Genomic DNA, 26,087 nt, shown 5'->3' with positions numbered 1-26,087 from the left:
GAAAGACCCTAGGCCACGGGCAACAGGAGACCTGAGTTCAAAGACCCTCAGTGATTGGCGCTTGGAGCTCCATGATTCTAGAAATGTCACAGAAGCAAGTGACAGATCTGAGCCTCAGTTTCCTCATCTATAAAATGGGGAGAATAATAAATACTCCCATCTCACAGAGCTATTCTGAGAACTAGGAAGATAAAAGTGAAAATGTCCAAGACAGAGGGGGACACAGGCTCCACAATGACAAGGATTTGGGTTCAAGGTCAGGTAGCCAGGGTTCACTGGAACAGTAACCCACACCAAAAACTCCACTCCCAATCTGGATTGGCTCCATGCCACTAGGGAACCACTGGAGGGATCACCCCAAAAGACAACTTAACATGCAAGTTGGTGTTTGATACTCTTCAGAAACGAACTTTCCAGACTGCAATTCCCCAAATGACTCCTAAGCCTCCACCACTTGCTGCAGATTACTCAATGCAGATCTGGGGCCTGGCTGTGTGATAAGTACTTTAACATTCTATCTCAATTACCCTTCTTAACCTCAGAGGCTGGTGCTATGGCAACCCCGTTTCCAAGCAAGGAGGCTGAAGCACCTGCAGTGCTGGGAAGAAGCAGGACCAGGGGCCACCCAGGGACCACCCACCTTCTCAGGAGCCCACCACTCCTTGCCCCTTTCCCTGGGTGAGAAACATTCATAGTGGGGAATGTCCACGGGCACAGCTGCCCCTAGGCCACAGCCCCAAGCCCCATAGGCAGAGAGAGGGGGTCTGGGGCATGAGAGAAAGGAGGGAAGGGAGGGCACAGGAGAGAAAAACGGATGCTGTGTGCATGCCTGGTGCACAGGTAAAAACACAGCATTCAAATCTGGAAGCATGAACTCCCACAAGACCTTCCCTTTCTCTAATTCCCTAAAATGTATGGGTTTGTTTATTTCACCAAGAAGTATATATTCCTTTTACAGACTTCAAAATCAAAATACACAACTTACTTCTGTAACCCAAAGAAATAATCACAGGCTTGCCCCAACAATATCAAAACTGGATGCTTATCACTATACTATTTATAAAGGTGACAGACCAGAACCATGGCCAGCATCAACCAAGGGAATCAAAGAACTTCAGTTACAATCAGATAATATTATGTGGTCATTTAAAAACAAGCCTAAGTAGACATTTAACAAAGAGGAAAGCGCTAGGAGAATGCTAAGTGCGTTTGTGGAGACAGATTACAACAGAATCACAACTGTTTAAAACTACATCAAGGCTGGGCGCGGTGGCTCATGCCTATAATCCCAGCACCTTCAGAGGCTGAGGCAGGCAGATCACTTGAGGTCAGGAGTTCAAGAACACCCTGGCCAACATGATGAAACACCGTCTCTACTAAAAATATAAAACTTAGCCAGGCATGGTGGTGCACGCCTGTAAGCCCAGCTACTCAGGAGTCTGAGACAGGGAAATTGCTTGAATCCAGGAGGCTGAGGTTGCCGTGGGCCAAGATCACACCATTGCACTCCAGCCTAGGTGCCAGAGCATGACTTCGTCTTTTAAAAAAAAAAAAAAAAAACTGCATCAAAGCTGGGCATGGTGGTGCACACAGTGCACACCTGTGGTCCCAGCTACTCTGATGCCTGAGGTGGGAGGATTATTTGAGCCCAGAAGTTCAAAGCTGCAGAGAGCTAAGCTGCAGAGAGCTATGATTGTACCACTGCACTCCAGCCTGAGTGACAGAGTGAAACCTCATCTCTAAAAAAACAATTTTAATTCTAAAAAAAGGTTTTTTTAAAGCATCAATATGTGTGCCATTTTTATGTTCAAAGGACATGAATAAAGTCAGATTTTATTCACATTTTAGTGTGCTGGTTATCCTTGGGCTAGGGAGAAACACATTTTGCTCCCACAAGCTACACAGGAGGCTCTCCAGGCCTTCCAGAAAGGCACTTTCAAACCCACTTCTGGAGGGACAGAAAATCATGCAGGACGGAGGACAGGCACTAGTGGGAGGCCCTGAGCCCGCAGTAGTTCTATGCTACTGGAAGTCGTAAAACAGGTCAATGGCTGCCCAGTGTGAGGGGCTGCCTGGCTCACGGTCAAGGCCAGAGCCTGGCCTATCATATACCAAGGCATTTCCTCTTCTCCCCAAGAAGATACACTGGGTGGGCAGGGGTCCTTGTCCCTGCTGGACAAAGGAAGGCACTGAGGACTGAGACGGCAAAATAACTGAGGACCCTGAACGATCCAGCGGAAGAGTTGGTCAGCAGACAAGCTCATCAAGTCCTGCCCTTGCCAGGCCCCAAAGCCCTGGCTCAAGGGTGGGCCGGGCCTCCCATTTATGAAGTTCAGTAAATGTGTGCCCCACCCCACCCCCATCTCTCATCTCTCTCCCATGCCAGACCCTTCTCTAGGCCCCACTGCTTGGCCATTAGCTCAGTCCCAAAGGCATCCTTGCCCATCCCAGCTACTGACGATCCTGTCAAAACACTGTAAATAACTTATTTCTACTTGGCAGAGTCTGCAGCAAAAATACTGCCAGGGCAGGGATGGGAGTGAGCCAAGGCCTGCTTCCAAGCCAGGAAACCCATGCCCTCCTGCCCAGGGACACCTGGTCCCCCACCCACTTGAGATGGCAGAGACACACAGCACAGGCCAAACTCCTGCCCAGTGAGACAGGGGCATGAGCATCACAAGATCCCTCAAGTCATCTCAGGAGCAGGAAAACCAGCAAGCCCCACAGCCCCACAGCCCCACAAAGCACACTGAGCGCTGTCCCTGACCTCAGGCTACCCATGCTTCCCCAAGGAGGGCCTGGGTTTTACAAGGCCTTCTCACGTGCCCTCCCCTCATCTCAATCATCAGTCTCGTGACCATCTGATAGACAGGTCTCGGAGAGTTTGTGCCACTGCCCGGGGCTGCATAGCTATAGAGGAGTGGAGCTAGAACTAGAGAGGGGTTGCTGGACTCTCACCAGGCAGGCAGCCTTCAGGGCAGAAGAGGCACTGGCTTTGCCATCACAGCCCTGGAATCCAACTCCACCTCCATGGCTCAGATGCTAGGCAGTGACAAGCCCACCAGCATGAGCCTCAGTCCTCCCACCTGGCAAGTGGGGCACTAACCCTGGCACCCAGTAAGCGAGGCACAAACAGGAGTTCTCACTGCTGCTGCCTGGGCTGCTCATAGAAGCCCAACCCAGACACCAAACGCATTTTGGAATTTTTACGTGGGCATTCCAGAGCTTTGGAGCGATCCTACTAGGTGTTTACTGCCCAGACACCAGAGCTGGCGACCTTTAAAAAAATAAAATTAAAATATTTATAGAGACGGGGGTCTTCCTATGTTGCCCAGCTGGTCTTGAACTCCTGGCTTCAAGCAGTTCTCCTGCCTTGGCCTCCCAAAGTGTTGGGATTACAGGCACGAGCCATCAAGCCTAGCTGCTGGTAGCCTTACTACAGAGAATCCAGGAGCTCTAAATGTTCCCCAAGGATACCTGATCAAAGCCCCCTCTCAGGCCTCTGTACCCCATTCCCATCAGAACCCTGGGAGCTTCCCCAAGCGGCTCTGTGGAAGTGCTGAGTGAACCCCACACCACCGCCAAGTTTCTGGGACATAGCTGCAGGGCCGGGCACCAGCAAGCCGGGATCTCCTTATAGGGTATACTCAAAAAGAGAGAGACTCGGATTGACAGTCAGGCTGGAAAACAGGCCTGTGGAAGAACAGACATGTTCCTCCTAGACATCAGGGCAACCATGTCCCTGAAACAGCTGTCTCTGCCCACCACTTGTGCAGAACATCAGAGAACTCAAGGCAAAGACGGCAGCTACTGTGCTTCTCAGGGGAGTTCTTGAGCTGGGGGTAGATCAATGGGAAGGAGAAAAACAGAGCCAAGTTACAACTCTTGAGTTTGCACAGCTTTTGGAAAAGCCATGATGGGTGTGCAGGGAATCCCTGGGACCTCCCCTGCCAATGAGCTAGCATGGGAGGGAGGTCATGGGGCTAGGGTAGGGGGTTGGCACTCCCCAGGGGTGATGTCTTCACCCCATCATGGCTAGACCTGGGGAGATCCAGAAAGAAGGAAAACATAAGTCAGCTCAAGTCCCCAAATGCACCCTAACCATAGCCAATTCTGCTCCAACCAAAGAGGGTGAGCTGAGCCTCACTCACCCACAGCTGGAGAATCATCCCTGGTCAGTCCTGCTTTAACCAAACCAAACAGACATAACTTATGCTACCGGCATTTCTGGCTTTTTTACTCATGATAATAGATCAAACAGAAGAGATTCTTTCATTTTGGCTCATCTACCCATCGCATCATTTAAGTACACAACACCTCACACAGACTCACATTTTCCATGGGCCGCTGATGATGATAATGATGGTGGTAGAGGTGGCATCAGTAAATAATCATCAACAGCTGCTTCTGAGGACAAACCAGGTACAGGTTCTGTGCTGTTCCTTATCTGCATGACCTCACTCCTGGAACTCTGTGAGACTGGGTCCATTATTATTTTCATTTTACAGATGAGAAAACTGAGGCTTAGAGGGGGCAAGTAACCTGTCCAAGTCTAAGTCCAGGGCCCAAGTGTGCTGGACACAGCTGGCTAGCTGCAGCCCAAACTATCCCCCATTTTCCCCTTCTTCTTTGGCAACAAAATCCCGAGTTTGTTCAAGGTGACAGCGTGCCCTATGAAAAGACCACACTCAGCCTGCTGGCTGCCAGGTGTGACCAAGGCAACGTACGCAGCAGTGAGACATGGGGCTTCTAGGTAGGCCACCTGCTGAGACTCAGACTCGAGGTGGGGTACCCTATTCCCTTCCCACCTTCCTGTTGCCTGCAATGGAAATTCACACCATGGCTGAAGCCCCAGCAGCCGTCCTTAGCAAGGAACTTGTCTCAAGGTTCAAGGCTGGAATAGCACAATAGAGAAAGGGGGTCCATACTCCCAGAGGCAGGAAATCAGACCCAGGAGGCCAGGCCATCAGCTGGCAGGGCCTCCCCCAACCCCTAAATGGCCCACCCAGGAATTAAGAACAAGGGTTAGTCCTTATCTTTCCGTGACACACACACAAACACTACCAATGAACTAACAGAAAGGTGAGATCAGCCTCAAAAGAATCAGGTGGGGAGCGAGGGCCTCCGTGAAGCACTACCATGTGCTGACACACAGTGGCTAAGGGAAGGACACACATGGATTCATTAGACCATGAGCTCTACTCCGGTATACTGTGTGGCTTTTTCCATAATAGAAACTTTTTAAAATAATAAATAAGCCTCTAGAACCCAACTGCCTGGGTTCCTATCCCAGCTCTTCCACTTACTAAGCATGCAACTTTGGGCAAGCTACTTCATCTTTTTTGTATTAGTTTCCTTGTTCATAATAGGTGATGGCAATAGTAAATGCCTAACAAGAAATTACAAGGAACACACAAATTAATATATGTAAATACGACCAAGGCTGGCAAAAAGTATGTGCTCAATCAAGGTTGGCCTTTTCTATCACAAGGAAGTTTAGCAGACTGGTGGCCACACCTCCATCCAGTCTGATGCTGCCTTGTAAATCCCTGGGTCCCCCAACCTCCCACTTCCTGCATGGAGCCGGGCATGGGAGATACCATGTTAGCAACCAAATCGTTGGCCTGAGGTATGTCCTTGTATGCACTGCCATGGGAAAGCAAAGAGGTGCAAACAGGCTACAAGCCATTTGGCACCACCACACCATAAGATCCCAATGCCCTAAACTCCATCAAGTCACTTCTAGACCACAACCCAATGAAACAGGCTGAGATGTGACTTAGATCACCAAAGATTTAGGCCCAGAGATACCCATGGCAGCACTGTTAGTAACAGCAAACCAGAAATAACCTAGAATTTGAGACTCTCGAACAGAGAAATGGTTCTAGATGCTGGGACATAGGGATGGTGCAAAGCTGGTGCAGTCACTCTAACAGCTATTTCCAAGGTGTTTAAATGGCACAGGCAAATGCTCAGTCATTCCCCCGAAAGCAAGCAGCAAAACTATGGACACAGAAAAGCCCAACCTGAACGCACATCATATAGAACAAAGACCGTATTTTATGTAAAAATTTCTTCAATGATTATCTCTGGGTTTTCATTTTAAAGCCTATCTCGATTTCCCAAGATTTCCACAACGAGTACATATTATTTAATGAACAAAAGAATAATTTAGAGTTATTTTTAGCAAACACAGACCCTCAAGGCCTGCCACATCCTGTATAGAGCAACAGCTTAGTCCTTAATTCGCTCATCCAGTAGACACAGCACACATCAGGGTCAGACCATGTGCTCCTCAGAGACTAGTGAGTCCTAGCCTCAGGAGGACACACCAACAGGCAGCTCCAGCTTGGTGAGTGTGTGTGTGTGGAGGGGGGCAGGGGTGTCTGCTGGGAAAGCAGGGAAGGTATCACTGCCAAGGTGATATTTAGCAGCTCTAGAAGCACAAATAGAAATATGAGAGCGGGAAAGGGGCTGATGAGGGAGATGCCAGCTCCTTACTCAACCCAAAGACTCAGGGACGCTTCCTGGTCTTCGGAACTAACCTGAAGCAATGCATCTCCATTCCTGGCTTTGACTACGATGGTGCTGCACCCAGCTGGGCATGGAGCATGGTCCAGGGCCCCTAGGTCAAGACGTCTCCTCCTCAGAGTCTGGGACCTCCACCAGGCCAAACGGGCACCGACTGCTGAAGAGTCCAGTGTTTGTGTCCGAGTTTCTCCATCTATGCCCAGACTCCCTGGGATCACACTCTGAGTAGGAGGCTTCTTGACCTTGGGGCCCTGGACCAATGCCATGGACACCTTCACCCCAGAATGCCAGAACAGTTGGCTACTTTGAGAGCCAAATCTTGCTTCTGGCCCTTTCTATCCCCCGTTCCATCCCTTCCTATTTCCCCCGTGTTCTTCATTCCATCTCTTTTCTTTGCTTTTATGTAAAATGCTTACCTGGCACGCTCCACTGAGGCCACCAAATTCTTGACGTTTGACAGCCAAGCAAAGGTGGGAGGTACCAGGGAAATCCAGTCTCAACCCTGCAAGGTGTAGTGAGGAGGGCCTGGGTTCTGGAAGCCTGTCTGCAAGATGTCGTCTAGGCACTCTGGAGCACAGGGAGCCCCAGCTGCCCTGGCAGAGCTCTGTTGTCTTGACATAGGATGCAGGAATTTGTTTTTGTTTGTTTTGTTTGTTTGTTTTTTTGAGACGGAGTTTCGCTCTCGTTGCCCAGGCTGGAGTGCAATGGCGCGATCTCGGCTCACCGCAACCTCCGCCTCTTGGGTTCAGGCAATTCTCCTGCCTCAGCCTCCTGAGTAGCTGGGATTACAGGCACGCGCCACCATACCCAGCTGATTTTTTGTATTTTTAGCAGAGACGGGGTTTCACCATGTTGACCAGGATGGTCTCGATCTCTTTGACCTCGTGATCCACCCGCCTCGGCCTCCCAAAGTGCTGGGATTACAGGCGTGAGCCACCGCGCCCGGCGAATTTTTTTTTTTTTAAAGGATTTCCTCAAGTTGGCTCAGTGCATCAAAGGCTGGGGAAAGAGCCACCCTAGACCTGAGAGCCACGGCCTTCGGAAGCCATGCAGGACTGCAACACGGTGACAGCTCCTATTTCTAACAGCAAACCTAAAAAGCTCAGGAACCAAAGTAAAGCTGATAGAAATGAGTATGTCGACGGTACTCAAAGCAACTCACGAGCGTTTCCCCACGGCTGTCTTCCAAAATGTGATTTTTTTTTTTAATGGCCACATGTGAGAACTGCTATGAGCAGACCTTGATTTATATAACTCTTCCCCTCACCTCATGTATCATTGTTATAGAAAACACTACGGTGATCATGCTTTCACAGAAGTTTGTATAACTATTTGTTATCTATATATCCTAAGTAAATGATCAAGAATGAAAATAATTTTCAATGTTTATGGAAAAAAAGAAAAATACCTGCATTTCAAATTAAAAAAAAAAAAAAAAAAAGTAAAATCTCTTTAAAAAAAGGAATTAGTAAACTGGACTCCACAACAGTAGAAACCCAAAAGTGACCTAGAGGGGAGGCAAAAATAAAAAATAAAAATAATAAACCCATAGTCTCCACACTGAAACAATGTATCTTTCTCAGCAGCCCATCTTCATCTGTAGCTGTATTTTCACCACTCATATGCCACCATGTTCATAACAAAAGATGAGTAAAAATCAATTCGTATTCCTTCAGCATCTCTTAGGTGTCTTCAATCCTGTTTGCTGTCATCTCTTTAAAGGGGAAGAAAAAGATCCACAGCCAGAAAACAGCCTCAGAAACTCAAACCCAGGTCCCTGGACCCCACAGGACGGTGAGGCACAGCCAAGAGCAATCTGTGTCCATTACCAGCCTCAAATGACCACATGGAAACACCGCATGCAGAGCCAACCTCCCAAGCCCATGGTGGTCCTCCTGGGAGGTGCTGGGGTCTAGGGAGAGGTCAGAGTCAGGCTCATGTGACCTTCAGAAAGCCACTGCCTGGGATAGGGATGGACCTCATGTTTGCCATGGGCTCTCCCAGCTGTAATGACCTCAGACCCCCAGTAAAGGCCACAGAGATCTCTATTCCCAAAGCCCCTTACGCTTGGCTCCAGAGCACACAGCAGAGAAAACCAACGGAAGGAAGAATGTTCACAGGTGTGCACCCCTGCATGTGCCTGAGTGATCTGGAAATAAAATCCATCAGGAGCACCAGGGCCAATCAGCTGGGGTATGCTGGAAAGTATGGGTGGCAGAGGGAACCCGACTGTGGATCGATGGTTTGACATCTTGTTCTGTATAACTTTAAAAAAAAAAAAGTTGGTACCATGTGAAAATACAACCTAGGCCGGGCGTGGTGGCTCATGCCTGTTATCCAAGCCCTTTGGAGGCCAAGGCGAGTGGATCACCTGAGGTCGGCAGTTCAAGATCAGCCTGACCAACACGGTGAAACCCCATCTTAAAAAAAAAAAGAAAAAGAAAATACAACCTAAATAAAAATTACATTTTTAATGCTGAGATGGAGAATTTAGCACCTATAATCCTTCCGGAGATGCATACTACACAACCACATGAGTCCCCTCTGGCTCTGAATTCAGAGAGCAGCTACTGACACGGGCCTCTGTTGCCTGCACTCAGCACATCTATCGGAAAGCGTCGGTGCTGGCGTGGGCTTTCCCTCCCTGGTGGATGTTCCTCCTGCACCCCCGTGCCCTGGCACTCCGGCCAGAAACAAGGGAGAAGTCTGGGGACTGACCCTCCCCCTCTCACCCCCCATATCTACCCAGGTACCATGCTCTGCCCTCTGTCTCTTGCTGCCTTCTGTCACTGTGGGAGCCCCAGAAGAGCACATCACCCCTCACTAGGCTGCAGCCCTAGCTCCTCTCAGAAGTTCCTGCTCTTTGCCTTCCAGTGCAGCCCTGCCTAATCACCCTCCATGCACCCACCCTGGGGCTCTTCCCCCACAGCCTCCAGTTGGAGCACCCAGCTTTTCCCTGCAGAAGCCCCTTCATGCCCCTGACACAGCACACCATGAACAACTCACCTGGCACTGCTACTGTCTCCAGCCTGCTCTCTCACTAGCCTCCTCAGGCCTGGGGCTGCAACCTTTCCAAGCCATTGGCAGCCAAAGGACCCCTTCCCCGGCTGCTGTCTGTGTGTGGGCCCTGGCTGTGCTCCCTGTCTGTAAGGCCATTCTAACACCTCACCTCCCCACCAGCCCCTACGCCTGGTTTATTCCATATCAGGAGGTATGGCCTCCATCCTGTGCTGGCCCACTCCTCCCTTATACGCCAAGCCCTGCGTCCTCACTGCTCCCCTGCAGCTCAGACAGGCCTGCCCTGCCCCTGGGCTTGCCCAGGAGCTCTGATGCGCATCCCTATGGTTCCTTTGCCTCCAGAGGCCCAGCACCCAGTACTGCCTCAGCCTCAGGCACAGGGAACCCTGGGGTCTTAGTGTCTCCTTCTCAGACCTGCCTTTTCTTGGTGGTTTGATGGTCACCCACCTAACCTCCTTCATGGAAAGTCTGGTGCAGGAAGGGGTAAAAACACATACAACAAAGGTCAGCAGAATGCCAGCCAGCAACAGCTCTGGAGAAGACAACCAAAGAAAGACCAATGCCCACCGTTGACTATTTTGCAAGCTGGGGGAACTTATTTACTTCCTTGCCTGCTTGAGAAACAGCCTCAGCACAGAGATTGGGTTTCGTAATGTCTGAATTCTCAAGGAATTTGGATGGAGGACAGTGAATCTATAACAGGCTACTGTACTTCTCACACTTACAGCTTGCTCATTTGCATTTTAAAGTAAAACCCCGAGCCCTCTCATGCCAACAGTCATCTCCTTCTCCCCCGGTATTTTGTAATAACTGGGGAAAGGCAGCCCCAAGAACAGGCCGGGGCAGGCTGAGGCTGCACGACATACTTTCCTGAGGACACCGAAGCTGGGGTGCTCAGCCACAGGTAGGTCTTTCTTTCAGGGTCTTCCTCCACCAAATTCAGGGCTACTCCAGAAGAGGCAGTCAGTCCCTGGATGGGGAGACCTTTCCTCCTGAGCCTTCCCCACAGATTGGACCAGAGTGGAAAATGCCCTGAGGTGACAGCACCTGGCAAGGCTGATGCAGGCCTTCTGCCTAGCCCACAGGAGAGCCCCAGATCCACTCTCTAGACCACAGACGACTCAAGGGATATTTTCTCCAACCCGGGCTCACTGGGTGCAGGGGCAGTAATCACAGTGCTGTGCTTGGCGCTTGGTCATTTTAGCAACTATGTGTTTTAGAAGGCAGCAGAAGGACCTGGGGAGTGGGCTGAGCCCTGTCAGGCCTTGCCTCTCAGATAGGATCTGTTGGGTAGATGGGCTCATTGCCGCTAAACAGGGTGAGGGTCCTCTGTGTCCATCTGGTGTCTCGACCTACCTTGGCCACTGTCTGCGGACATCACAGAGAGCTGAAGGGGCCTGGCTTGGGCCTGTGCGAGCCCCTAGCACCTGCGGTCTATCCACAGCAGGTATCTGGGAAGCTGTAGCATGCTACTGAGCCCCACCTGCATGGCCTAGCTATGAGGGCCTCAGCGCAGCACTCAGTGAGACCAGCAACACTGAAATGGTGGAGTCAGGGTGGCCCGTGCGTCCAGCATTCCCGTTACCACACTATAGTGCAGGAAGCCGAGGAAACAGGCACTTGCCACCATCACTGTCATGACAAGTAGCCTCTCAGGACAGCGGGTGGAGGGCATCTGGTCCCAAAACCCTTACTACACTCTACCTTTGTCCTGCAGCCAACTCCCTGTCTAAACACAAAGTAGGACAGCCTCTCCTTCTGAGCTGCCTGGGTCCTGGCTCCCCTGCAACTTCTTGCCCTGCCTAAGAAGCCCTGAGCAGAGGGCGCTGTGTCTTTCCTGATCATCATCACGGGGCCTAACAGATCAGGTCTGCAGACAAGTCCACTGCCAAGGAAGTCTCAGCGAGCAGGTCTGAGTCGTAGGGGATGCACAGGCCCCAAAGTCAGCCCCGTCCAGCCCAGTCCCATCAGAGCCTCTGGATGGCCTGAGAGTCAGGCCCAGTGCTGTCCCTCTCCGAGGAGGTACTTGCCTTAGGGCCTGATTCTGAGAAGTAAACAGGGTAATGTTCTGAAGCAGTGGCCTTCAAACCAGCGCCCCCCACCACCAAAATAAATGTTTAAAACTACATATCTATTTACACATTTTTAAGCTGATATGAAAAATTTCTCATCGTAATTCTAAATACTTGTAGAGGATGTAATTTCCAACTTATTGTAAATATTAACATTTTAAAATAAAACTGTTACTGTTTCTCTTTTAAATGAATCCAATGGTTTCTAAATACCATGGCAATTTGAGATTCACCATCATCCATTTGTAAATTACATAATCAAGCTCTTCCTTAACTGTTGGAAATTTAACAGTGTTTCTTTTTCCTCTACAAACTCCAGTCTCCCTCAGAGATGTTTATACTATCACAGTGTATTTTATGCTTGAAAGCCTTATACTGATTATCCTATTATACTACAGGGCCAAAAAACACAAAAATACATGTCGGAATTTTTTTTTAATGTCCTATGATTCTTAAAGCACTAAGTGCCAAAAGTTTTCACCTGGACTGAATTATTCCTATAATTACCATAAGTATACAATTGATCAATAAGACTGAAATACATTACAAAATTGTGTAAGAAATAAGCTTTAAAAATAAACCTTATTAGGCCAGTCACGATGGCTCACGCCTGTAATTCCAGCACTTTGGGAGGCCGAGGCAGATAAATCACCTGAGGTGAGGGGTTTGAGACAGACCAGCCTGACCAACATGGTGAAACCCCTTCTCTACTAAAAATACAAAAATTAGGTGGGCATGGTGGCGGGCGCCTATAATCTCAGCTACTCAGGAGGCTGAGGCAGAAGAACCCCTTGAATTTGGGAGGCAGAGGTGGCAGTGAGCCAAGATTATGCCACTGTACTCCAGTCCGAGACTGGAGTAAACAAGAGCGAGACTCCATCTCAAAAAATAAAATAAAATTTTAAAAATAAATGAATCTTATTAACAATACATCTATAAAATAAGATTCTTTTGAAAAATTATTTCATGTATCCTCAGATGAATATTGCCTATTTCTAGGATAAGACAGGGTTTATCAATTTCAATTCTAGCTCCATTTTTCAATTTTTATAGATATGAGAGCGGAAACCACTTATTCAAATTAAAAAACTGGAATGGAAAGAGATTTACCACAGCAAATTCTTTGAATTCCTTTCTAATTATATGCCAAAAATTACAGTAATCTAGTAATCTGTTATCAAAAATCTTTTTTTTTTTTTTTTTTTTTTTTTTGAGACAGGGTCTCACTTTGTCACCCAGGCTGAAGTACAGTGGCACAACCTCAGCTCACTGCAGCCTCGGCCTCCTGGGCTCAAGTGATCCTCCCACCTCAGCCCCCAAGTAGCTGGGACCACCACACCTGACTAATTTTTTGTATTTGTGGTTGGGGGGGAACCCTCAGACAAGGTTTTGCCATGTTGCCCAGGTGGGTCTCAAACTCCTGAGCTCAAGCAATCCGCCCACCTCAGCCACCCACAAAGCAAAAGTCATTCTTAATGTGCTATCAGCTGACAGCACCATCAGGTCCTCTTTGAATTTTGCTGCAACCAAGGAACTGGAAGGATCTCCCTAGTCCCAGGATGACAATGACTGGCCACTGTACTTGAGCATTGGGTGGATTTTATGCCCTGAGGCCTCACACCTCGGTCAGGTCTGCCTGTAAATAGAGTATGCAGTTCTCCTGCAGACAGCCAGTTTCCTGTGTGCCAGGCACAGTGTCAATTACTTTACCCAAATTAACTCAGTTGTCACAATGGTGCCAGGGGGCCAGCACCATGATTATCCCCATTTTACACATGAGCAGAAAGACACAGAGCCATTAGGCAACTGGCCCAAGGTCACACAGACAGGAACCTGAACCCAGCGGCCCTGCGCCTCACCACCGTGCACACTCCTCTGCAGAAGGTGGAAGGAGGAATAAGGCGAACAGGCACAGGGGTAGACGGGAGGAGGACTCCCAAGCACCTCAGCCTGAGGCACAGGCACAAGAGGATGCTGAGATCTGAAAAATCCACCTTCCTAAACATGATCCCGCACCCACCTCGGGAAGGTGACACACAAATTCTTCCTTAAAATAAACCCACAATGCCTGGTACACTGCAGTCCCCAGCACAAGTTAAACACTGGCACTGTTCCTATTGCCATTAAATAACAGGAAGAGACACGACTCCTGTGACCAACCGACCTCCAGTCACCAGCGTTTAGCAGTCTTGAGTCCTGACACTTGGCCCCAACATCCTTTTTTTAAGATAGCAGCCGAAGTCCAGGCACTGACAGGCATGGAAGCTTTTAGTTAATGGAGAACCTAGTAACATGCAAAGGAGACCATTCGGCAGAAAACCACAGGCCACAGGCTTTTGAGACAAACAGGTATGCACTCAAATCCCAACCCCACCACTGCCAGCTGAAATCCCCAAGAGAAGGCACAGCTTTCTGAGCCTCAGTTTCCCCACCTCTAAGGGGTACTTAACACCTTACCATCCCTGGGTGGCTGTACAGAACAGGAAATGCCCCTCAGGGACCAGCCATAGGCAACACAGGAGGATGGCTGGCAGCAAGGGGACGCACGTCCTATTCAGTCACCAGCACCTGAACCCAAACACCCCCAGCTCCTAGGACCCAGCAGCCTGGAGATCTGGTGCACAGAAAGAAGCCCAGTTGATTCTGAAGAGCCGGCCAAGTGGCTTGGCTTCCCATTTTTGCAGAGTCTTTCTCAACATCTTAAAATCTAAAAGTTCACCAAACACAGGGATGTCAGGAGGAGGTGAACAGAGAGGTATCACGGTAGGCTTTATTTTTAGATGGTGGAGTGGAAAGTGTCCAGTTTGGCTTCGCTCTGGTCCCCAGCCACCACTTCCTCCCCCAAGTCGCCACCGAAATGAACAGCATACATGTCTAGAAAGATTTCGCAACGCTGCTTCTGCCCCGGACGTTCTGACACAATGGCTCCAGTCTCCTGTTCCTCCCACAGACTGAGTGGATTAAAGATTTTAGTCTAAATCTTCCCAGAATGCAATACAAATGGAACTCGCCGACCCCTGCCCATCTCTCATCCTCTCCTCAAGCGGTGAGGGTGACACCCACTGTGTGACAGTTTGAGGTCGCGTGTGAACAGGACCAGGCATGGGGGAAGGCTGTCTTGCCCTCTCGGGCAGTTTATTTGCTGGGGTGCGCCTGAACTCACTTCCTCTGAAAATGGCTCCCACAGCAGTTCCCCTATGGGCCCCTCCAAGTGGCTTGGGGAACCACAGGGCAGCCTGGGGCCTGCCTGAGCACCATGAGCCACAGCTGTCAGTCTCAGGCTTACTGTGGGTAAAGCAGCATCTGTAAAGGATCTATGGATTTCCAAGTGAACCATCATAGAGGACTAAGGGAAAACAGAAGCCACAGCACCCTAGAGCAGCAACGGTTAGAGACTATCTAACCCCATGATGAAATGTACACCACACCTCCTCTTTCCACGCCTGCACCCCCAGCAGGCACTACAGATCAACCCCTGTTCCCACCCATTCAGATTTAGGATCCTCCAGGCGGCCAAAACCAATCAATCAGAAATGGTCCCTGAACATACACCCACTAAGGTGTTCCTGAATTCCAATGTCCCCCACTTGATGATGGGGAAATTAAAGTCCACAGAAAAATTCAGTGCAGGTTGAGCGTGGTGGCTCAGGCCTGTAATCCCAGCACTTTGGGAGGCTGAGGTAGGTGGATCACCTGAGGTTAGGAGTTCAAGATCAGCCTGAGCAACATGGTAAAACCCGTCACTACAAAAAAATGCAAAAACTAGCTGGGTGTGGTGGCACACACCTATAATCCCAGCTATTCAGGAGGCACGAGAATCACTTGAATCCAGGAGGTGGAGGTTGCAGTGAGCTGAGATAGCGCCACTGAACTTCCAGCCTCCACTCCAGAGCAAGACTCCATCTTAAAAAAAAAAGAAAAGAAAAAGAAAAATCCAATGCAGATCATGCAATTTTGCAGAATCAAGAAGAGCCTGTATGAAAATCTAGAGCCGCTGAGAGGCGTCCAGAAGCTACCTCCTTACCCCAAAACAAGCCTCAGCCTTCCAATGACAAGTTCAACCCCCAAACGACCAGGAGGGAGGCCAGGAGTACCCTGTACCAGCCCCACCCATAAGCCAGCCCCAGTCTGGTCCCAGGAGCAGGGGAAACCTGGGGCCTGCGATGCTGGACCTGCAGGAATGGGGATGCCGCTCTCCTATGGCCGCTGAGGGAAGGCCTGGAGCTGAAGTCAGCAAGGGTGGGCTGGAAGAGCTCCCCAGTGGGCTTTTTGGAAGCCCCTTAGATATTCTACCAGGGGCCAGCACCTCCTCTGCCCTGATCTAGTCCCCAGCTTGAGTTCCCCTCTCTGCAGCTACAGGCAAATGAGGTCTGTAAGACAAGATGGGACGCCAGCCCAGCTGCACAGACCACAGAGTCACCCTCAGTGGGGACAGCAAAGGCATCAGAAAACTTGGCCAGGTCACCATCAGGTTTGCCAAGTACTCATTAGGTGCCAGGTACAGCATTTAGTGCAAATAACACAGCCGGCCCCTCACATAGAGTATTTTGACGTTTCCTTCCTCCCCCTCCATCCATCCTTCCCACTTCCCTCCATCCATCCTTCCTCCCCCTCCATCCATCCTTCCCTCTTCCCTCCATCCATCCTTCCTCCCCCTCCATCCATCCTTCCTCCCCCTCCATCCATCCTTCCTCCCCCTCCATCCATCCTTCCCTCTTCCCTCCATCCATCCTTCCTCCCCCTCCATCCATCCTTCCTTCTCCGTCCATCTTTCCAGCTTTTCCCCTCTCTCCAAGATCTTTCCTTCCCCCTCCATCCATTCTTCCTTCTTTTTCCACCCATCCTTCTTTTTCTAGTTAATGAGCACCTGGCCCAAGTCCACCCAGGGGAGGCTACACAAAGCACAAAACAACTAGACATGTAGCTGGGTGCCCCCTGCCCCCTCACCCTTCCCCCGCAACGTGACCACTGCCATGCGCACCTCCCTCAGGACTCCCAAACCAACCCTTGCCTCCAGCCAGAGCTTCCACTGACAAAGCCACAGCAACCCTCCAAACCCAAGAAGCCCCAATTGGAGTCTGCCCAGCCCAGGGCAGAAACCACATCAAATCCACATGGGAGCTAAAAACAAGCTGCATGTGAGGAAGAGAGAGAGCCGCACCCAACACTGGAGGAGAGAAGGAAAGGAAAAGAGGAGAAGAGGAGAGAAGGGGAGGAGGAGAGCAGGGAGGAGAGAGAGGAAATGGGGAGGATAAGAGGAGGGGAGGAGGGGAAGAGGGGAAGAGGGGAGGAGGGGAGGAGGGGAGGAGGGGAAAAGGGAATGTTAAGAGGAGGGGAGAAGGGGAGGAGGGGAGAGGATGAGAGGAGGAGAGGAGAGGAGGAGGGGAGGAGGGGAGAGGAGGAGAGGAGGAGGGGAGGAGGGGAGGGGGGAGGAGGCACCCAGCTACAGGTGGGAGGAGGGGAGGGGGAGGGGAGGAAGGAGGAGGGGAGAGGGAGGAGGGGAGGGGGAGGGGTGAGGAGGAGATGGGGAGAGGAGGAAAGGTGGATGCTAAGGGCCCCACTACCCGAAGAACCACGAGGACGCGGACTGTACTCACCTGCACAACTTCTATCCCTCGCTTCCTGTGGAGAAAGACAAAGAAAACAAGTGTTACTGCAGCAGGCTAGACACATCCTTCCCGAAGGTTCCTGACAGCTGGCTGACAGCAGGACCGTGAGGGGTTTCAGGAGGGAGCCAGCAGCTGCACCTCTCCTGCCACTGTCCCAGAATGGCCATGCCTTCCACTCCCAGCTACTCCTCAAACCACCTTCCCGCTGAAAGGGCCGGCTCCTCAGAGGGACTTGCTGGAGTCCTCTGGAGGTAACATGCCCGCCGCCTCCCTGCACTCCTGGGCCCAGCCTCTGTCAGCCAAGCTCCAGCCTGGGTCATCCCAAGACTCCTGCCACCAAATTCACCACCGTCCCCATACATTTGCCGTCCCTGCTGAGCTCAGCCCCCACGGCTCCCCATGTCTTCCCCAGTAGGTCTCACCCTGGGACCTTCCACAGCCACCCACACCCCAACCCATCCACTGCCTCACATGGGAGGCCCATGCAGTCCTGCCCGCTGCCTTCTCAATGCCCCACTGATGCCTGCTCCAGCCTCGCCAATGGCCTCCAAGCTGCACTCATGTCCTCCATAACCTCCCTACACACACGCAGTCTCACCAGCCATCCACGTACCTACCCTGACTCTCGCCACTGAATTTTAGGAGCCTTATGGCCTGGATTGGGGTCTGCCCAGAATGCACAAAGGTTTTCTGCTGACTTCCACCCTTTTCCCCGCCCCGCATTTCTATTTCTTTTTTTTTTTTTAGGTGGGATTCTTGCTCTGTTGTCCAGCTGGAGTGGGCTCACTGCAACCCCTGCCACCTCCTGGGTTCAAGCAATCCTCCCACCTCAGCCTCCCAAGTAGCTGAGACTACAGGCACCTGCCACCACACCTGGCTAATTTTTGTATTTTTAGTAGAGATGGGGGTTTTACCATGTTGAACAGGCTGGCCTCAAACTTCCGACCTTGTGATCTTCCCGCCTCGGCCTCCCAAAGTGCTGGGATTACAGGCGTGAGCCACCATGCCCGGCCTCCCCCACACCACATTTCTTACTGTGAGCCCAGGAAGTGCCCACCGGTACAGCTCCGGCACACAGGACTGCGTCCTCCCGGCCCTGGTGCCCACCTCCCACCCCAGCCTTGAGGATTCGGCTCGGCACAGCCTCTCCAGGATGCCTCCCCGCCTGGAAGAACTTAAGCCTACCACTGTCTCAGCCCTTTGCTCTGGAGTACTGATTGCTATCAGCCAGGGACGAGTGCTGCTGTAGGGCCACCCGGACCTGCAGGGACCGAGGCGCCCAAGATGGCATGCCGTGTGCATTGTGCTGGGAAGAAAGACCTCCAGCAGATGTTCAGAGATGGCTGCGGCCAGAAAAGGTCAGGAATCTGTGGTTTACTCACCCAAGCTCCCTGGAGCAGGGACTATGCCAAACTTTAAAGCTATGTGTGCCCATGCCCAGCTACGATGCCCACCTGACACACAGATGCTCCTTAATGGTTGCTGGCAGATGAAGGCGTAAATGGTAACAATTTAGCTCAGCTCCTGGGCCCAGCACTCGGAGGGTACAACAAATGCAACCTCCACAGTCTGGGCCCTTGAGAGGCTCAAAGTCTTAGGAAGGGGACGGGCACAAGCCCCAAAAGAGCCTTTGGGCACCCCTGCTGCCTTGCATCATGGCACAGCTGAGGCAGTGCCCACTAATTCCTACATCTGTTTGTCAGCTCGTTCAGCAAGGGCTTCCTTAGCAGCTTCTGACAGCAAGGCACCGAGCAGAACCTCATAGAGGAGCCACTCCATGAGTCAGGAAGACAAAGGCCAAGGAGAGCTGACCACGTCCCACTGTGGGAGGCACCCAGCCCACCTTACCTCAAACGCCCGACACTTCAACCAAAACCTGGGCCCAAGAAATCCAGTTTGAGAACCACCCTAGTTGATGCATTCAGGCACCCTCAGTGTCTCTTAGCTGCTCTGCAGTTACTGTAGGAATGGTGGCCAATATCCATCTGCTTCCATGATTTCAAGAGACACACAACAGCATAGCCCTGGGCCACCAAAGCCCACAGCACCGTGACAGACAGCATCATGAGGAACCTGTACTACACCCAACCATCTGCTCACAAGCTGCACCATTTCTGAGCACCTGTGGACACCTCAGCCCCTGCCTCATTCCCAATCATCCTGGCCTCCCTGGAGGCTTGAGGAAGCTGAAGGAAGCATCACTGATGGGAACCTGCCCCAGGACACACAGCAGAGGACTGTGAGGAGCCAGCCCCAACTCCAGCAACCCTGCTCCAGGACGGAAAACTCAAACCCCAAATCACAGAGAATGTGAACCGGACAATGGGAAAGGCCAGGGACAGAGGAGTGTAAGTGACCCACACCAGTTGGAGCAGACTTCCACTGGGCTCTGGGCCAGGGCCTTGGTTTCCCTATGAGTCAACCCTGCTGGCATCCAGGTTATCCCAGCGTGTGACTCTCGTCTCTTTGCTGCAGTCAATTCCAATCAGTCCACATTTTACATCATCCCAGGCAGCTCTCTCTCCCTTAGTCCTAAAAAAACAGTCTCTCACTCTGAAAACAGATGGAACACATAAAATAGGAAAGCAACAAAAAAGTAATCTAGAGAAAAGATCTTAAGTGGGGTTGAGCTCCCGGGAGCCACTGCAGTTCCTCCAAAAAATGGATAAATTGCAACACCGGCAGAAAAGAGGGGGCCACGCACGGACACTACATACCCCTTGAAGCTCACCACTCACCAGTAGCTTCTGCAGCCTACGAGGGTGGGACAGGTAGTTACCCCATTACCCACGGAGCAAGCTGAGGCCTGGGACAGCTGGCCTGGAGCAGGGCTCTCCCCACACCCAGGTGTTCATCATCAGATGCACCACAGTGGGCGTGGGTGGCAGCAAGCAGGGTAAGCCTGGTCTCCAGCCTCCAGGGCCTCAGTGCAATGGAAGGACGAGCAGGCGGCAGGCAGAAAACCACATCCCCTCTGGCGGTGGAATCCCACACACAGCACCACAGCCTCTCGGGAAAATAAAACAACCTGTCAGGGCTCATTTCTCATCGGGAATTCCTGGAGAACAAAGGTACTAACAACCTTGATGCCCTAAGAAGCACGTTCCTAAAGTACTGCCATAACCAGAAAGTTCAGAAATTGATGAAACCAAAGGGGAAGAGGGAGAAGGGAGGGACATGGGGTCAGGGGGAGAGAAGAGGAACCAGAGCACTGGTTGTCAAGTGACTGACCGTTCCTGCTGAAAACCCTGACTCCGTGATCCCAGCTCATCACCCCACAGATAGGCTCAAGTGTGTAATATGCTTCCAGCTCTGCACTGTTAATTACCAAACTGTATGTGACAGCAGCAAACTAAACTCCAAGAGAGGACATTAACAAACCACACAGTCAAAGGTTTGTTCATTAACAAACCGCACAGCAATAAGAAGAACACAGAAGGCCAGGTGCACTGGCTCATGCCTATAATCCCAGCACTTTGAGGCCAAGGTAGGCAGAGGTCAGGAGTTCGAACAACTCCTGAGGTCAGGAGTTCGAGGCCAGCCTGATCAACATGGAGAAACCCTGTCTCTTCTAAAAATACAAAATTAGCCAGGTGTGGTGGGTGCCTTTAATCCCAGCTACTTGGGAGGCTGAGGCAGGAGAATTGCTTGAACCTGGGCAGCAGAGGTTGCAGTGAGCCAAGATCGTGCCATTGCACTCCAGCCTGGGCGACAAGAGCAAAACTCCATCTCAAAAAAAAAAAAAAAAAAAAAAAAAAAAAGAACCCCAGAAGCCCTCCATGTACCCACGAGGAATTCTCTCCAAGACATCGCTGTGTGAAAAACCTAAGGTGCAAATCCTGTGTGCTGTATATAATTATGTGTTAAGAACAACATCCGGGACAAGCATGTGTGCCCGTGTACACATGGAGCGAACCTGAAGCTGCTACAGGAAAACCATCATGGCAGGGCCCCCGGTCAAGGGCAAGGGCAGCTGGGGTGGCAGAGGGACTTCCTTTTCACTGTCCCCTCATACATCACTTCAATTTTGTGCCATGTGCCTATAACACGTTATCAAAAACTAGAAAATATATTCTTTAAATTGTTTCTTAAATAGGTGCTTGATAAAAGCACGAGGCAATCAATCAATGGATGACGCAAGACAGGAGAGCTCAGGGTGTATCATGAAAAGCTTCCAAGCGTTGCCCAAAGAGGAGCTGAAATGTTGGCTGCTGCGGGAACCACCAGGCTGCAGCACTCGCTGCGGCTTCTAAGGCCATGGAAACGTTCGGGCGCCTGGAAAACAGACTGAGGAGCGTGTTCTGCAGTGTTAACTGTGGTCCCAGGGCTGGGTGATGCCAACAAAGTGCTGTGGTTTTTTCCTTCATACTTCCCTGTTTTTTTTAGATTTTCTACAATGAACATATATGCTACCCTCAAAACTACAGGGAAAGTAACAATAAAACAATTTTTAAGTTTCCTTAAAAACCTGCAGCCGTGGCCTGACGCAGTGGCTCATGCCTATAATCTCAGCATTTTGGGAGGCTGAGGTGGGCAGATCACAAGGTCAGGATATCAAGACCATCCTGGCTAACACAGTGAAACCCTGTCTCTACTAAAAATACAAAAAAAAAATTAGCCGGGTTTGGTGGCATGCACCTGTAGTCCCAGCTATTCAGGAGGATGAGGCAGGAGAATCGCTTGAACCCAGGAGGTGGAGGTTGCAGTGAGCCGAGATTGTGCCACTGCACTCCAGCCTGGGCGACAAAGTAAGACTCCGCCTCAAAAAAAAGGAAAAAAAAATCATTTTAAAAAAAAAAAAAAAAAAACACGCTGCTGGGCACGGTGGCTCACACCTGTAATCCCAGCACTTTGGGAAGCCAAGGAGGGCAGATCGCTTGAGACTAGGAGTTCAAGGCTAGCCTCCTTCAAGGAGAAGGCAGCATGGTGAAACCCCATCTCTACAAGAAAACAAGAATACAAAAATTAGACAGGCATGATGGCGGGTGCCTGTAATCCCAGCTACTCAGGAGGCTGATGCAGGAGAATTGCTTGAACCGAGGAGGCGGAGGTTGCAGTGAGCCATTACACTCCAGCCTGGGCAACAGAGCAAGATTCCATCTCAAAAAAAAAACCTTCATCGGGAGTAATTTTATAGGCTCTAAACGGTCATTTTCTTGATAAATATTACATTAATATGTAAATACAATATATTAATATTAATAAAAATAGCTAAGTATAAATAAACATGCTTTTCTAAAAGCTGGATTATTAATGAAGAGAGGATCCACTTTGCACAAGGAAGCCTCTCCCCAGAAGTCCAAGGAGCACGAACCTTTGAGGAAGTTAAAATACTCACAAAATGATTTGATCCTTTCAGGGGATGGGGCTGGCAATCAGAGAAGGCTTCAAGGAGGAGGCAGCATTTACCAACTAGCCAAGCTACTGAAGGGGACTACATACAGCTGCTGGGAAGAGTGCTTAAAGAGGAGTACTCTTTAAGTCCTGTGCCCTCTCCAAAGGGTGTGTGGGGCTCTGGAAACATAAGGCCCTCGGAGGGGGCAGGGGCTGGGCCACAGGACAGAAGATAAAGGTGGGGCACCCCTCAGAGGCCCAGGAGTCATCGTGTGGCCCAGCTTTTAGCTGTGGGCCAGTGGGTCCCACATACCAGGGCAGATAACCTGAGAACCACCAAGGGAGCGTATCAAAAATCCTCATTTGAGGCCCACCCTGAGGCCTCTGATCCAGGAGGCTGGGGGACAGGGCCCGAAAAGGATTCAGGGTTCATCGCACTCCCAGGTGCTGCTAGGAGCAGCCGGGTATGGGGACAGCTGCTTGTCCACAGGAGCGACTCCATGTGCTTCTCTGTGACCAGTGGAAGCAGGATCTGATTTGCCAGGGGAGGACACAGCAAGGGTAAGGGGTGGACCTTGCAGGTCTTGGGAACATGAGTAAAGGAAACTTAAGAACTAGAAACAGCTGTGATGCTCACAGTCCAGAAAGAGCAGGCCGAGGCTCTGCGCCAGGCCCAGGAGAGGAGAGAACATCACAAGAAGGCAGTAGCAGTCCACTTTTCAAACATGGTGGTGCCAGGAAGTGGTTAGAAGCCCAGGACTGAGCTTCGCAGCGCTCAGAGGCTTCGATGAACACAATTCAGAGGGCAGGTGGAAGTGTAAGAGGTGGGTGAGCCCCTGAGAGCAGAACGTGGAACCAGACCCCACTGTGCCTTGTGCCTCTGTTTTCTTATCTGTCAAACGGGAGAATCCCAGAACACGGGCTTTCAGGGAAGCAGAGTCCAGGCCCAGCACAGCACCTGGCTCATGTCAGGGATGGGGGAATCTTGTGACCTGTGATCTGCCCTGCTGCCCTGCCTTCCTGCCCTTCCAGAACTGTGCCTCCTCCAGCCCACCTGACAGGGGGTGGTACTCCCACTCCACGGGTGGGCACATGACCTCACTTAGCGGCAGGAGGTGGGGGAGGCCCCAAGCGAGGATGGTCCTGGTCCTTAACCAGACAGGTCCTGGGAGACTATCTGCAGTACAAATGGCACTGCCTGGAAACGCTGGGGGACACCATTGCTTCCATGTGGCGAGAATCCAGAGGAGCCCAAGGCCAACCAGGAGAAAGGGCCAAGAGGGCTCCAGGAGGGCAGGCTCCCTGGCCAGACCTGGCCCTGGTAGAACTCACCCTCTCTGGACCTTCAGCTGCACATTTCTGCTTCAGCAGGCTGAAGCTTTCTGTCACTGGCGGCTGAGCAGCAGGGGCCCTGTGAGTGACAGTGGTTATCACTTCTGAAGATAACGAAAATTCCTCTGGACGACTCAGCACTGACGGAGAGGGGATGATAAGGGAGAGCAATAAAGAGGATGGGAGCAGAAATAGAAAAGAGCAATGTGCCATTCAGAGACACAACCACGGCATCCACACCACCACCAGGCCACTGAAGCACAGCACCGGGCGTGAACAAGAGACACTCTGGGATGACAGACCCCATCCAGCAGGAGGCCTGCCACACAGCAGAGCAGGGCACAAAAGGCTCAGGGACCATGACCAGCAGCCGGCATGGGATGTGCTGCTGAGCTGCCCAGGGTCTCAGCTTTCACTGAATCTGTAAATGGTATGACCTTTCTGGCCCAAGAGGCCCTCCCAGGGCAGATGTGAGGACCTGAGGGCTGCAACAAGTGAGGCACAGGAAACGGTGAAGTAGCAAGGGAGGGGGTTACACTGAGAACCACTCGGGGAAGTGAGACGCCAGGCACATCCTCGTCCAAGCATCGTGGGGCACAGGTCAGTAACTGCTGATTTCAGGCACCCCAAGTAACAAGCCCTTTTGGCACCTCCAGGTACCAGGTGCTGGGGGAAAAGCCCCGCGTTATGGCCCCCCTTTCTCTGCTTGCCAAGGGCAGGGCCCACACCGTATACCCCAGGAGCCCAGGATGTCTCCCCAGGACTCAGGGCTTCTGAACAGATGACTGGGCCCCTGTCACCCACATGTGCTGATGGCCTTCCTCAAATGCCATCCCCACATCACCACCTGATCCCCAGGTCAGCTCCTCTGGAGAAGCCTGCCTTGGCTCCCACTCTCCTCGGGCCCTACCGCCCCAAGCTGCCCACACCCAGCGCTGGGCAGAGAGGGAGGCTACCATGCTCCATGGTGCTGACCCTACCAGGCTAATGATCGGTGGTGGACAACAATGGTGGCCCCAAAGCTGGCAATTTTCCTCCTAGACACTCAGTGCCACTGTGTTGTCCTTGCCTCCAGTTAGGGGCATGGCCACATGACTTGCTTTGGACAATGAGACATGAACAGAAGTAACCATGTCCCCTTCAGAAAGAAGCATTCCGCAGCCAGCACCCAGGCCTCCCCGACCTCAGCAACATGGAAGCAAGTGAGGCTGCCACCCGCCAGCAGAGCCAGCCAGACCTGCCACCTGGAAACAATGCTGGCTGAGTGGCAACCAAGCCAGACTGGGAACCAGAAAGAAACAACTGATGAAGAGGACCTTCAGCCAGCACTGGTTCCCAACTGTAGGCATCTGCGTGTCCCCCACAAAGAGATTTAGCAACACCTAAAGACCTTTTTGATTGCCACACCGGGGAAAGTGCTACTAGTATCCAGTGAGTAAAAGGCCCCTGCAATGCATAGGACAGCCCCCTAAAACAAGGAATTATCCAGCCCAAAATGTTCACAGCGCTGAACCCTCGAAGTGGGATACACACTGAGCCACTGCAGGGAGGATAATAGCCCCCGAGAGTCTCTGGATCCAGAGCGCATGCTGAACGGAGAAAATCAGCCTGTTTTCTCCCACCTCTCCCAGCTGTTTGTCACTGCAGCCTAACCTGGCCTATGCTGACTAATAAGCACTCCTTCAGGGACAGCTTGTGCCCTGTGTCTACCGCCTAAAATTCTTAGCATGATACCTGCCTTGAGGGCATTTGGAGGTACAGCTCAGAAGGCATCTAGGGGAAGCAGCAGCACTCCTTCCTCTCAAACCCTCCAAGGAGGGACCCCATTCTCCAAAGGCCAAGGCTTGACCTAAGTCTGCCTTTGCACAAACTGATCCCCTGCCAGGTGCCCTTCCTCAGCTGGCAAACTCCTGCCCACCCCCACCAAGAGCAGCTCAAGCGCCGTCCTCATCAAGAGACAGGAATCATGGCTTCCACTGAAGCCTGCTCTGTGCTCAGCATCAGACCATGAGTCCCGCAAGGCCAAAGACAGCTCACGGCTCTATTCCAGCATCCCTGTACCCGCTGCAGACCCCGGGCCTGGCAGCTCTCTGCTAACACTCCCCGAGTGCTGCCGGGTTCCTGGGCCAGGCTCCAGCTCCGTGTCACCCCTGCCTGCCTGCTCCAGCATCTTGGTTCATTTGCTGACTGT

The 26,087-nt window shown here is 51.4% G+C and overlaps 1 protein-coding gene across 2 annotated transcripts in view; it reads right to left on the bottom strand.

Moving 5' to 3' along the window:
- Nucleotides 1–26,087, bottom strand: part of ITPK1 (inositol-tetrakisphosphate 1-kinase) — a 178,579-nt gene that overhangs the window by 120,599 nt on the left and 31,893 nt on the right. For both annotated transcript variants that reach the window (XM_032287582.1, XM_032287585.1), the window contains exon 2: nucleotides 17,219–17,243. In XM_032287582.1, coding sequence (XP_032143473.1) covers nucleotides 17,219–17,243 — 25 coding nt within the window. The remainder of the gene's footprint in view (nucleotides 1–17,218; nucleotides 17,244–26,087) is intronic.

Source organism: Sapajus apella, unplaced genomic scaffold, assembly GCF_009761245.1.
Source record: "Sapajus apella isolate SASKATOON/1434 unplaced genomic scaffold, GSC_monkey_1.0 scaffold20, whole genome shotgun sequence".
NCBI classification, from domain to species: domain Eukaryota; kingdom Metazoa; phylum Chordata; class Mammalia; order Primates; family Cebidae; genus Sapajus; species Sapajus apella.
Note: the sequence above shows the minus strand (reverse complement) of the source record. Positions and strands in the feature narration are given on the sequence as shown.